This window comes from Meles meles, chromosome 8 (assembly GCF_922984935.1).
Source record: "Meles meles chromosome 8, mMelMel3.1 paternal haplotype, whole genome shotgun sequence".
Taxonomy (NCBI): Eukaryota; Metazoa; Chordata; class Mammalia; order Carnivora; family Mustelidae; genus Meles; species Meles meles.
The window spans coordinates 19,621,517-19,635,469 of NC_060073.1; the positions used below are offsets into that span (position 1 = coordinate 19,621,517).

General features: G+C 52.3%; 1 protein-coding gene across 10 annotated transcripts in view; it reads right to left on the reverse strand.

Moving 5' to 3' along the window:
* Window positions 1-1,921: 1,921 nt before the first annotated feature.
* The window catches only part of ATG13 (autophagy related 13), a 65,348-nt gene continuing 53,316 nt past the window's right edge, over window positions 1,922-13,953 (reverse strand). For 8 of the 10 annotated variants that reach the window (XM_046014952.1, XM_046014946.1, XM_046014953.1 and 5 more), the window contains 8 exons: window positions 11,661-11,759; window positions 10,819-10,929; window positions 10,292-10,428; window positions 8,128-8,242; window positions 7,471-7,548; window positions 7,147-7,263; window positions 6,475-6,603; window positions 1,922-4,256 (listed from right to left, as the gene is read on the reverse strand). In XM_046014952.1, coding sequence (XP_045870908.1) covers window positions 4,179-4,256; window positions 6,475-6,603; window positions 7,147-7,263; window positions 7,471-7,548; window positions 8,128-8,242; window positions 10,292-10,428; window positions 10,819-10,929; window positions 11,661-11,759 — 864 coding nt within the window. In that variant the 3' untranslated portion in view covers window positions 1,922-4,178. The remainder of the gene's footprint in view (window positions 4,257-6,474; window positions 6,604-7,146; window positions 7,264-7,470; window positions 7,549-8,127; window positions 8,243-10,291; window positions 10,429-10,818; window positions 10,930-11,660; window positions 11,760-13,953) is intronic. The other 2 variants (XM_046014954.1, XM_046014956.1) reach the window with 2 other exon arrangements.

Here is a 13,953-nt window from a genome sequence, read left to right on the forward strand (position 1 = left end):
ACAGGACGTTACAGAGCGAGTGCCCAGTGGTGACCAGAATGACCGCTGTTTCACAAGGGAATGAAGAGATGGTCCCAACCTCGTGTAGCGGCTATGATTGGAAGCCACACTACGATTGGAAGTGTGACCATTCGCTCCTCCCCGCCCTCCCCTCAGCCTGAGCACCTTGGCTATCTCCACCTGCCACCCAGTCCCACCGAGGCTAGGGAGAGAACCAGTTTTCCTTTTCTCTCTTGAGTAGGTTTTGCTGTGCTTTAAAGTTTAAGATGGTAAAATTTACGTGTGTATTTTACCACAATTTAAAGATAATGGTTTGTCACTGGGAGGGCAGGCGAGAATTTCTCTTGGCACAGCGGTCAAGGTCAAGTTGCACCTGTCTGCTGCCTGCCTGTTGATTGTAATCAGGTGATGGTGGCCTAAGTCGGGCCTGTTTTTTCCTTTCTGTGCCTGCTATGGCGGGGGGAGCAGGGCCAGAGCTGCAGGATTGAGGAGCAGTGTGAAGCCGGTGATGACAAACTGGCCCTGAGCTGCAGGGAGCCAGGGCCGTCGCCCAAGTGGCCCTCACCCCGAGGGCCCAGGCAGAAGGCCCCGGCAGCCTCTAACCGGTTCCTCCCCGCCCTAAACTGGGCCACTGCTTACCACAGAGGAGCAGTATCCCAGGGAAACTCTGAGAGGGGATCAGCCCAGGAGAGCTGTTTACTTGGGTTGGGCTCCTGGCAGGGCCTCTGTGGAGTGACTCAAAAGCGGGTTTACCCCTGCCTTGGCAACAGCAGGTCTCTGGGGGGGATGCTTTAAAGGGGCAGAACACCATCATGAGACACAGGGCAAGTGAACACTTCGTTTTGGGGGGGGGATCCCAACTGAAGGTGAAGACACAGGGACAGTCTCTTCACCAATTCTGACTCAGGGGTTGGGCAACTCTGTCCCAACTGGCTGCACGGTCAGTTATCATGGCCAATGCCAGGCGCAGTTAACAAGCTAGGGCTCCCAGGGCCCACAACAGCACAGCACAGCCGTGGGCAGCCTCCTTCTTTTCAGCCCTAGCTTTGGCCTAAAATTAGAACTTTCTCACAGTTTTCTGCCCTGGCTTCAGCCTGAAGTGGGGGCAGGGAGGCAATGCATACCACAGTTGCCCCTTCTGTCAGGAAGTTTAGTCCCTTGCCTCTAGGACTGTCTCTGGCCCTGGGACACTGGCTCCACCTCAGGCTCCCATGGCCCCGGCGCAGCCACAGATCAGGAGGCGGGACCTAGCTTTACCAGGGCTGAGAGGCCTGCCAGAAAAGCCCCCAGGGGCCAGGCAGGAAAAACCTACTGGGCATCCTGACTCTCCAGGGAGCACCCCAGAGCCTGGCTCAAGCTGTCTGGCAGATCGGGCCAGCTAAACATACTGAGGTCCTGGACTTCCTGATTCCTCACTCAGCCCCTTCCCCGGTTTGGTTTGCTCAGCACAACTCCTCACCCCAGATTAGCAAACAGATACCAGCACCACAGGGAGGCCCACATTCCCCGTCTGCTCCTGCTGGAAACAGGGCGGAGGCCTGGCAGCTCTTTCTCGCTCCGAACCAGAGGCTACTGCCTCCAGGCTGAGTGGGGGGCAACAAGCAGCTGACGACCGTCTGAGCAGCTGTCCTCTGCACGTCCACTTCTCACAGTGCCTCGCTGACTAATCACACGCGAGCCCCTGAACTGGAAACAGTACAGGCAAGGAAAATGAGCTCCAAGTTTCCTGACCATCCCAAGGTGGCACAGCTGCTAGGTGGCCGAGCCCCAAGACCCAGAACAGCCTGCCTGACTCCGAAGCCATGCTGCACTTCGCACCCACGGCTCTTCCTCCCGAGGAGGGGGCCCGCCGGTTACCAGGGCCCACACACCAGTGGGAATGCGCGGGGTAGCATTTTAGACAACTGGTAGGACAGGAGGCTGTAAAGTACAGAAAAAATTTATTGGAAATCTCTCGAATACGTTTTAAAGTATAGCTCAGTATTCCCAGACAAGGTGGGCTGGAGGAGGGGGAGGGACTCTGCCACCTGGGGCCGGGTGACGGGTCCCAGCCCTGACCCACGGGCTGCTGCGGGAGTCAGTCTAGGGCTCATCCCTGTCAGTGCTGGGGCCGAGGGGCAAGGGCCAGCCTTGACAGTTGCTCTGCTCCTCCCAGGCTCAGCTCAGGGATCAGCCTCCCTGGCCTCACTGATGGGGTCCTAAAGGGAAGGCTGCTGCCTGCAAAGCCACAATCAGGCATCAAAGAGGACGATGGCTAATAGGCCTCTCCGTGCTCGGCCTCAGGACAGCAGCTGAGACACTGCGGCAGAATGCAAGGGCAGGGGCGAGCAATAGCTTACCAGGGCTTCCCCTTTCTCAGCACTGGGGCCTGGGGTGTAAATCTGGAATGGTTCAGCAGGCCATGGGTGCACTCTGACCCAGGTAGGAGGACCAGCTGGACACTGCTGCTGGGAACATTTCTTTGTGGCAGCAGGATGCATGCAACAGGGGCAGGGCTCAGCCTACCTGAGACAGCCTCCAGCCCACTCCAGCCCTCAGAGTTCAGCCTTGTAGGTGGGAACAATGTCACATGCATTTACTAACAAGCAATTGAGGACCACCTGCTGCACTTCAGAACAGCTGCCGCCAAGGAACAGCCCAGGTGGGCCAGGAGGAATGGGGCAGGCCTGGTTTCCCTCGGCCAGGACGACCAGGTAGGCTGGGGGAAGGACCGAGGGCAGGTGGGTGAGGCTAGGTGCTTGACTGACTCAGGTAACAGTATCTAAATGGTTAAGTCAATCATACACCTAGCTTTGGTTTCTCAATGAGGAACCAATCCAGCCTTAATCCAGTAAACCTTGGGGCAAGGTGCAGAGGGTTAAACAAAGGTGGTGGCTAGGCCCAGGTGGGAAGAGAAGGCCCATAATGTAACCCTGAGAAACAGGAGCAAGTCCCCCCAGGAGGGGTCCCTCTGGCCTTCCCTAGGGCCACGGTGGGGCCCATACGATGCACTCTGTGTCACTGTACAACTCTAGAGGATTGTACACACTCAGCACCCAAGACTTCCTGGACTGCCAGAATGGCATCAGTTACTCCGCAGAAGCTGGGACGGATTCACTCTCTCGCCAGGAATATGCAGGAGTCTAAAGTAAAGCCTATCGTCAGTTCAAGTGCAGCGATTCTGGGAGGTTCTGTTGCCCTCAGCCAGCCCGATTCTTGGCTCCCACCTTAGGTATACGGGAAGGAAGACGCTCAGAGCAGCAACCCAGAATCTGAGGAACCTCCAGACGAGGAGGCCCTACTCCAGGAAGAGGCCCTCCCCCTTCCCCAAGTGAAAACATCTAACCTCAAACATATTTTCTCTATAAAATATCGGATTTCTCTGAAAGTAATAAATATTTACCATGTTAATAACCAAGGAGCAGCAACAGGGGGAGGAAGGAGAAATAAGGAACCTTCGCTGTGACTCCCAGTGAGAGATTACTGGAGACCTAGGATTATGCTTTCGTGCCGCTGAGGGTCTGAGCAGACAGCCACCAGGGCTGCTCAGACCCTCTGCTGGGAGAGGGGCTGGCACAACCCTCAAGAGTGGGAATGAATGACTTTGGAGTTCCTGCCAGCTTGGGCAGGGGACCTGACATATTGCCAAAAGTACAGGAATGGGGCAGAGACAGGGAAGGTGAGAGGAAGAAGACATCAAACCAAAGGGGACCAAAAAAGAGCCTGAAGGAGTCCTTCCTTCTTCCCAGCACTATTTCCTTCCTCTTCTGCCTCCACGCCAGGCTCGGGGCCACCAGCTGGAATGTCAAGTGCTTGATGGTAACGGCAGGCCAGAAAGAGGCCAGCTGCAGAATGGACCCAGGGCAGAGGGCCGGCAGGAGGAACGGGATGACAGCCATTGTGAAGCAGCCGCGATGGGCGGTGGAAGCAGAAGGCCCTGCCAAGGGCCCTTTTGTTATACAGGATCTTCCATTCTCCAAGGCCAGGGTGTGAGTCCTCTCAGATGCTATCACCAGGCTTGACTGCTGCCAGGGAGTCTCCAGGAGGTGTGAGAACAGGGACTTGTGGGTCCCCATGGGGGAAACCAGCCTCTTCTCCGCCCGGAGCAAGTTGAGGGATGGGAGCAGCTGATGAGTGGGAGGCTCTGTCTCCTGGGACCACAGAAAGGGGATGCTGCTGGTACCCAAGGTCACCAACTTTTACTGCAGGGTTTCTACAAAGGCGTCAAATTCTCGAACATTCTTCTCGTGCACAGCCAGCTTTTCTGGTAGTGAGTCCTGCACCGGGAGGGGAGAGAAGAGTTGTTTATTCAAGTAGGGTCCTGAACAGGCAGCTCATGCAGGCCCCCCACCCCGGCTGGAGAAGGGAGCAGAGCACAGAGCTCAGCGCAGCAGCACCGGGCAGGGAGGCAGGCACTGCACAGTGGGCTTGTGGGGACCGGGGGCTCGGCAGAACAGTCCAGGGAATCCAAGTGCGCCACACACTTAACGAGCTAGAGAAGGAGCATGCCAGCGACAGGATGACACAGAGAAGTTACCTCTGGCACAGACGAGACTGAGACTGGAATGAAACAGTAGGCTTAGCACGCTACAGATTAAGAAAAGCTAACAGGAGTTCTTCAGGACCTGTGCTGCGCAGCAGAATCCCTTGGGGCCACAGGAACAAGGCCATCCCAACCATGCTCCCAAGAGAGTCTGACTCAAGCAGGTCTGTGGGAGGCCTAGGAATTGGCATCTTTACACCCGCTGAGAAAGGGTGCATTAGACAATTGAGAGAAAACAAAAAACAAGAGAAGAAAACAGAACCTCAGGAGTTAAGGTTAACTGCCCTCCAGAATCAACTATTTATGAAAATGTGACCCTATTCAGGTGCTTGTCTCCGCTGCTGGATGTGCACCTGAAGAGATTCCCTGGGCGCCAGGTGCTGGGGAGACGTGGCCTGTCCCGCCCCAGAACTGGTTGGAGGCCCGGACGCGCTGGGAGCAGCGGGGCAGCTGCAGGAGGCAGCAGCGACCGGCCACTCCTGGCAGCAGAGTCGCTCTCGGAGCTGTCGCCATCCGGGTTCTTGCAAGCACATTTCCAGTGAGAAGCCAGGGAGCCAGGGGCTAAAAGCCTAAAATGAGAAGCCAGACTCACTGGGATCAAAGCTGTGTGCTGCCAGCTCAGTGTGACCAGGGGCAAGTTATCTGTTTCCAGGGTCGGTTTTCTCATCTGTACATTGGGATAGGAAGAAAAGCTACCTTCCTCAGGATTGTTGAAGATTCAGGTAAAGCACTTGGAAAAATGCCTGGCACCTAGAAAGCCTCAATAAATGTTAATAATAAGGGTACTGTTTTAGTATTGTTATTACTGAGCATGTTTTTCTGTTTCGCGCAAATCAGGGGCCGGTATCTCAAGAGTCCTACTCCTATAAAGCCATTCCTCTAATGTTGAAGAGAAGGTGACAGTCCCACCTCAGGTAGAGGGACCCTGACATCCTGGGGTGTTAGAGTAAGCAGCTAGTTAGGTTTTAACAGGATGCCTGGAGGCCAGCAAAGGGGGAGTGAGGGACAGCTATGGGGAAAGTCAGAAGCCTGTCCCGGCTGGCCGCACTCCAAAAACAAAGCACAAGAAGCCAGATCAAACCAGACAGGCCAAAGTGAAAGAAGGCCTGAGAACCTGACCGAGTGAGGGAGAAAAGGCGTGAGAACCTACTCCCAAAGAAATCCTCTTTCCGAATAATAAACACCCCCCCACACCCAGTTAACAACTGTCAATAAAAGAGACCAAACCCTGGGGTGCACAGCTCTCCCGAGCTCGCCCGCTCTCATCTCGAATGTACTCTCACTAGAATAAACCCTTCACCTGCACCACTCAACCACCATGTCTGGTCCATCTTTTAATTCTTTTCTTACAACAAGACTCAGAGGCTGCGGGGACATCCCAGAGACAGGCTGGGTGGAGGCACAGAGCACCCAGAGTTTATAGCCGTGCAGCCTGCTCCTCGGCCCTTCGGACACAGGAAGTACACTAGGCCGAGATGCGGAGATCACAGTCAGTATCAGGACATCTGGCTAAACTCGAGAAGTGCTGGCTGAATCAGGAACAAGCTCTCCGAGGAAAGAGCAGGAATGCCAATTCTCAGGACCTCACACTTCTGCCCTGTCCCGCTGGCGTCTGCCCGACAGCTGAACAGCTGAATGCAGGAGCTACTGGAGCAGCTCGGCTCCACGGCAGCAGCGAGCAGAAGACCCAAGACACCGAAGAGCAGGGATGGAAGCGCTGGCGTGTGTGGAAGCAGCGTGAAGACAGTGACTGCCAGACACGGTGCAACCTCAAGGGTGAGCAAGGGAAGATAAGGATCTAAGTGTCTCTTTCCTGCTACAGAGAAGATGGGAGGTACAGGAGTGGGAGGGAGTAACAGGAGGAACTTTCTAGGCCTTTGGAGCAGGAATGACCATTAAAAGAGGATAGGAGGTCACAGGATGAGGTCTGATGGGGGAAGGGGTTTCCATACCAAGTCCTCAGCCATGGACTGTGCCCCGATATCTATGGAGAGGCTGCTCAGCTGGGGAGGATTCTGAAATTCACGGTAGAATGTCCCCAGGTCCATTGGAAGAATGTCATCTTTAGAAAAAGCCGGTTTCTTCAAAAACAAGACAGACTCAGGTTAGCTTGCCTTAGTGGGAGAGGAAAATCAGGGGAAAGAAGCTATGAACCACACTCTTTACTTCTAGTAGTTATCAGAGAAAGGGTTCCTCCAGGTTCATCTCAGGGAGAGGATTCGCTGCACTTTTCTCCTCTGGGCAGCTGAACTCTAGCCCTGGTGCTAACACTCTTCTCCCCTGGTAAGGCTTATGTTCCCCCTCCCTCAAACTCCTTTCCTTAACAAAGGGCCAACCATTCAGGCAGGAATGGGGCCTGCATGGATACCACTGGCAAATCCTCATTTAGAGTTGAATTTCAACCGAAGACTCGACACAAAATGCCTTCTTGTTCATGGGCCTCCAAATGTGTCCCCAAGCAGGGTGTGGGGACAGGTTCCACCACATAGCCAGGTGCCCACCCATCCTGTCCCCTCTGTCCCGACCAGCCCATCTGATCCCTGTAAAGTCCTGTTCACGTCCTCTGGCTTCTATGTCTACTTCCCCTATGGCAGCGAAGGTCCAAGAAGGTGACAGCAACTTACAAAGTCGATCATGACGAAGTCATCATGGGTATTGCCGCTGCTGCCCCCGCTGGAGCCATCTGAGTGCAAACTGCCCTGGAGAGGAGATTCGGTCTCTGGGGAGTCTGGAGGATTCACCTGTTTCAGAACAAGGCGGAGGTAGGGGCAGGTTCCAAGCCTGGTGCAAGCTGGTGTTAATGGTCAAAGGACCTGTAAGGGACCCAATGCTGGCCGGAAATCTGCAAGCCCAGGAGCGCAGCTGCCAGCCTGCCGAGGAACGGTGACTTGCCCGGGAAGATGACATGCACAGCACCGTCTGTTAACTTTAGTCAAAGGGGGACTCACCATGGGATCAGCACCCTCCAGCTCCAAATTCTTGGGAGCAAACATGGCAAAGGGGATGTCCAAACTGGTCAGAGTCACCTAAGAGACGGAAATTTCAGTGGCCACCCCCGCCCCAGCTTATGGGCTTTCTCAGAGGCAGCCAGCAGCCTGTCGGCCCAGCAGATTTGCACACCCAGGCTGACCACACTGTCCTCAGGTTCCCATCCTGCTCGAGAACCCAGAATCTCCCCCCTCCCATCACACAGCCACAACATCCACAGGGGTAGGGCTCCCCAGGACCCCGGGAATCAGCTCTGGAGGCCTGACCCGCAGTGACTTGAGTAACAGCTGTTCTGTGCTGGTAGAGCTGGGGAGGAACTTATTCCGAGTAAGGCTGAGGCCCTGACACTTGAGTGCAGGCTGAGTGTGCCAGATGGGGCCTAGCGTCCCTCTCCTATGAGAGGCTTACTCCATCTCAGAACAAGAGCTGTGAACTTAACTGGAGGGCTGTCACGGGTTACTAACCCTCTTCCCAAAAAATTCACACACACACACACACACACACACTCTTGCATACGATCTTAGGGGTCCCACAAACCGTAGGTGAAGAGCCCTGCCCCTACAGCCTCACTCTAAAGGCTCAGACATTCTCACAGGCAGCAGTGTCAGAAAAATCACCTGGTTGATGGGCTTGTTGACAAAAGCCCCCACTTTGCGGACAAAGATGGTCTCCAACACATCGTGGGGAGATGCCCGGCCCTCACTGCTGTTTGATACTGTTTCAGTATCCTCGCTGGAGAAGAAAGACAGTGTTGGTACTCATTCTCAAACCGCAACAGAGCCTATGCGGTGGTGTCCATAAACCCACCATCGGTAGGGCTGCAGTCCAGGACAGGAGTGCCCCCCTCAGCCTCTGACCCATGTGGGAAATGGCAATACAGGGCCTGGCTGCTGCCACTGTCACTCTTCCTTCTGAACTGAGGGCAGAGGACTGAACCTCCAGAACAACTAAAAACGAGGCACACATGAGTGCAACTCAGTGTCACAGCTGTATAAAGCTTACATTAAATTTAATCTGAAACACCACTGACAGGCATCAGTCACCAGCATACCGCAGTCGTACATACAGGCAAGCAGCGCCCATCAATAGCCGTGACGTTAACAGTAATCTATGACACAGGCAGACTCAAGCTTTAAGCTTTTCTCGGCCTTCTTGTTTTGTTATCTAGAATTACCATAAGAAGGAATCATTTATAGTGCTTATATAGCACTGTGTTAATTTAAGCCTTACCTCACAAGGGGCAGTGTCATTATTCTAAGTTGAGAGTCCCAAATTTGGCTCATTAGATAACCAGAGCTTTCTCCGCCCATGACACATCTCCTGGACTGAGGTCCTCTGCACCACATACCACGTTTCCTCTCCTCGTCCCCAATCAACCCTCTGTTCAGCAAGGTCTCTTTCAATGACACATTTCATTTGGCTGCCCCACTCCCTTCCCTTCCAGCTCTCCAGACCAATGTGGAGTTGTGGGTGATGGGGGTGAGGGTGCCCCCTCCACGGGCCGCCAGGCCAGTAGTCACAGCCCTAGCAGCAGCAGGGGTTAGGAAAGGTCCTCTGGCCAAAAGCAGGGGCTTAAGGTAGGGAGGAGGACTGTGCCGGCTAGGTGGATTCAGGACACTAGCTGGCAGGAAGGACCAGTACTGAGGAAAGGCCTGAGCTCTGATGAACTGCATTTAAGAACCCCTTACCCCAAAGAGAAGAGATAGTGTCCTCTATCTCTAGCTACTCCCAGACATGTTCCAGGAATCAAGGCTCAGAAAACTGGAGTGTCAAATGACTAACGGACTCTTTCTTTGATTATGTGACACGGGGAGGGAGAAAAGGATGGACATTTGGGAAGCCAGGAATGAAAGTAATTATTTTTCCTGATGGACGGCACAAAAAGATGTTCCCAAATAATTTCCCCCCACTGCTCCACTGTGGGAATGAAAAAAAAATACCAAAAATTTCTATTATCCAAAAGTTCATTTAGGATGCGGTGGGGCAATCAACGTCATTATCTCTGGGGCCTTGCGGTCAAAGGAGGGCAGAGCAGGTCAGGACAGCCTCATCTTCCCACGGGAGAACTCCAAGCGCGAGGGAAAGAGGAGCTCAGCCTGCACCAGGTCATTTTGGGAGCTAAGCGCTCTCTGGCAAATCACTTAACCCTCTGAGAGCCTCTTACTTTTGAAGAGGCAGTAACAGTGGTGATTTGTGCAGGGCAGAATTCTGAGAACTTTCCTGTTCTACCTCATCAATGTCGTCATAATATGAAATTACAGAATGTATGACTCCTGTGATCAGAAAAGATAAAGATCTAAAAAAATTTTTTTAATGAAGAAAAATAGTTGTTTCTAAAGAATCTCCAAGAGGTACTGATACAGCAGAAGGAAAAAAAAAAAAAACCCAACAATCCTAACTACTACCACAGATCCACTGTGGCCCCAAACTTGAGGGTTACAGCAGACCCCCTGCTTTGGTCCTCGGGAAACACTGAGGACTGACTCCAAGGGAATACATCTGGGGGTAAGAGGAGAGAAACACACGTACGCATGCGCGTGTGAATCCCCTTCACTGGATGACCGCGATAAGAAGTAGGTCCTGGCTGTTGGCTGTTAATACCAAGCTTGGGGCAGCTTCCTGACATGCCAGCTGCAATGTAAGAGTCTTATCAAGAACTTTAGGAATTCCACATTTGGGGCCAAAGTGCCAAGCCTGAGGCAATGCTGAGAGCGACTCTTTACTGACACCAGATAGGCACACATGTCAGGGAGGATGGGCCGCTGGCCACTGCGAACTCACCTGCTGGAAGGTGTGGCAGCACAGTGGGCCCCGTCAGACAGGGTGTAGGTCGCCAGTCTCTCCTGGTCAGCCTGGGCACCGTGGGCAGGCTGGTTAGGAGCAAGGGGTACCCCACCTTCCTTCCCAGGAACCATGAGCTTCGGGGTAAATGGAAGAATATCGTGAGTAATGGCAGTGTCAGGCAGGACGGGAAACTTGGCCTGTGTGATGGTAGCTGCCTCTGTGCTTTTCTACGGCCAGTGCTGCCACCAAAGGGGTGGGAAACCTTGGGTCTGTGTCTTCTCTGGGACTCAGCTAATAGGAGACATGACATGCGTAGTAAGAACTACAAAGGGAAAGGAAAGAGGGAGAAAACCCTTGGAAGCTCTTCTTTCCTTTCTGAACTCTATGAGGTTCTTCCTTCTGGAGTCACCTGGGCCCTCTGAAGTTACTTAGCATCATACTGGGCTGGATGAGGCCCCTCTCCTGCTACACGGCAGGGGAGGCAGCACAGGAACCCCCAGGGTCCTCCCCATCTTTAAAGATACCTGATGAGGGTGTGTGGCATTTAAGCCAGCAGCAAACACTACTGGGTAAGCCAGGTCAGCTGATCCAACGCCCAGGGCAGCAGGCTGATAGGAAAGGCGAGAGCTTGAGAGCTAAGCGAGAGAAAAACAAAGACGGGCAGAAGAAAGGAGGAGGAAAAAATAGGCAATCCCAGAGTATGACTAATGATCAAGATTGTGGAGAGGTAAGGAATGGATCCCAGCCCACGCCCTCACAGTTGGGGTAGGGGGCCTGACGTAAGGGTTAAAGAGAGACCAGGCCACTATGATAAGGCTAAGAAAGCAGAGAATCATTCCCAGCTCTGCAGCCTTCTAAAGGCCTCAAATGAGTTCCCTGCTCCCCCTTTCCCCCAGCTAACTGTTGAGGTTTCCAGCCCAAAGGACTGGTGAAGCACAGGCCTGGGCAGAACTTGCAGCCGAAGTCATTGGTTTCTCCCAGGTCATTCTATTTTCTCCTTTGTCCTTGACGTCCCTTTGAAACAGAAGGCCTCTTCCCTAATCACACCCTCCATCACCCCTGGGTATGGGAGGGTTCCTATTTATATTGAAAAAGAAAGAATACCACTCTTGGATTGTTTATTTGGAAATAAGATATAAATAACTCCATGCATTTTTTACATCAATGGTAGGAGGAGGGGCAAATGAACATCCTATTCTGGGCAGCTGTGCTATAGCTGCATCCTGTTAAAAATCAATTACCAAACCTCAAATAACCCCCAGAACACTTGGGGACATTTAAATAGCTATCCCCTGTACTTTATGCATACTTTTTAAATAAAAAGATGCCACCTGATTATAGCCCCTTCTCCCCAGTATGGACTCACTTGATGGGAAAAGGCCAGTCCTGCCATGGGGACCCTCAGAGTGTCCGTCACCACAGGAGTAGGGGTCTGAAAATGTGCCTTTGTGACAGTAAACACACACTGTGCACAGAAACACACAGAGACAGGAGAAACAAGAGAAGAAAACAGAAAAGGGACTTAAGAAAGAACTGAAAACAACTCTGGAAGGGGAGACAGCCACAGGGGCTGAACTGCACGTGGGAAGTCGGGGGTGCGGCAGGGAGAGAGCAACATGGCTGCCTCCCTAGAAGGACAACTTGGAAGCGTCTGAAGAAGGCACACTTATCCCAGGTAGCTCCACTGCATGCTAGGTGACCTGGTGAGCAGGTGGAAAACAAAGCTGAGTCAAGCTGGTATGACTTGGCAACAGGGAAACCCAAACCAAGCATTAGTGTGTTTTTAGTCAAAAGAGGCGGAAGGGTGTTAGAGAATGGCTTGAGAGCAGGTGCAAGGCGTGCTGAGGATGAAGACCCAAGGGTACAATACTAGACTGGAGACCTTTTCCTGGAGACCCAGAATCTGTAAGGACACGTTTAAACAACAGACACTTGCTGACTGGAACTTAATAATGCTTGGGTCCAGGGTGCCTGGGTGGCTCAGTCGGTTAAGCATCTGACTTTGGCTCAGGCCAAGATCTCAGGTCCAAGGATCGAGTCCCACCTTGGGCTCTGTACCAAGTGGGGACCTCTGCCCCTCCCCCTGCTCATGCACTCTTAAAAAAATAAAATCTCGGGGCGCCTGGGTGGCTCAGTGGGCTAGCACCTCTGCCTTTGGCTCAGGTCATGATCTCACGGTCCTGGGATCGAGCCCTGCATTGGGTTCTCTGCTCGGCAGGGAGCCTGCTTCCTCCTCTCTTTCTGCCTGCCTCTCTGCCTACTTATGATCTCTGTCTGTCCAATAAATTAATAAAATAAAACCTTTAAAAAAATGGATATTCCTGTGGACCATTTTTGAAAAAATAAATAAATAAAAAATAAAATCTTAAAAAAAAAATGCTCAGGTCCCCAGCTGCACACCTGACTACACCATCTGAAGCAGGATGAATTGGTGAGTACAGGTGTAGGCAGTGTGTGTGTGTGTGTGTGTGTGTGTATGCACGCACACTTGCCTGTGCGCATGCATGAGAGTGTGTGTGTGTTTTATAGCCCCACATGGTGAAGAAGAACATGATGCAGTAAAAGCTGGGGCACTTTAAAAACTCTTAGATTTTGGGTTGCCTGGGTGGCTCAGTGGGTTAAGTCTCACCTTTGGCTCAGGTCATGATCTCAGGGTCCTGGGATCGAGCCCTGCATTGGGCTCTCTGCTCAGCAGGGAGCCTGCTTCCCCCCGCCCCTCTGCCTGCTGCTCTGCCTACTTGTGAACTCTATCAAATAAATAAATAAAATCTTAAAAAAAAAACCAACTCTTAGATTTCAAAGCTAATTAATATTATTTTGGGTCGGGGCGCCTGGGTGACTCAGTGGGTTAAAGCCTCTGCCTTCGGCTCGGGTCATGATCCCAGGGTCTTGGGATGGAGCCCTGTGTCGGGCTCCCTGCTCAGCAGGGAGACTGCTTCCCCCTCTCTCTCTGCCTGCCTCTCTGCCTTTTTGTGATGTCTGTCAAATAAATAAATAAACTATTTTTAAAAAGAAAAGATTATTTTGGGTCTTGCTGTTCTATCTTTAAGTCTTACTAATTAGCTAGTTAATGCTTAGAACTGGAGGTCAGACCTGAAATCACAGCAGCAGGTTCAGGGTCACAACTATTTCCTGACTCGACTCTGTGCCCACATGACACAACAGTCCATATTGGGTTGGGAAAACAAACACCACATTAACATGCATTTACTGGACTCCAGCAAAAAGCTCAAATAGAAATTGTTGAACAGTTACGCAATTCTCTAGGCTAAATCGAGGAAGAAACTAGTTCAGTATTTACAGGGATGATGAGACCTGCTGGCAAATCATTTTTTCTTTCTGTTCTGCCACTAAGGTTGAAAATGAATACTTTGGGACAACTGGGTGGCTCAGTCGGTTAAGCAGCTGCCTTTGGCTCAGGTCATGATCCCAGGGTCCTCAGACTGGGTCCTCCATTGGGCTCCTTGCTCAGTGGGAAGCCTGCTTCTCCCTCTGCCTCTGCCTGCCACTCTGCCTGCTTGTGCTCTTTTGCTGACAAATAAATAAATAAAATCTTAAAGAAAAAAAAGGAAAATGAGTACTTCTGCAACAAACTGTACCAGCCCCAACTAGAGGTACTCAGAGGGTAGTGAGAAGGCTCACCCATGGGATGCTCAGTG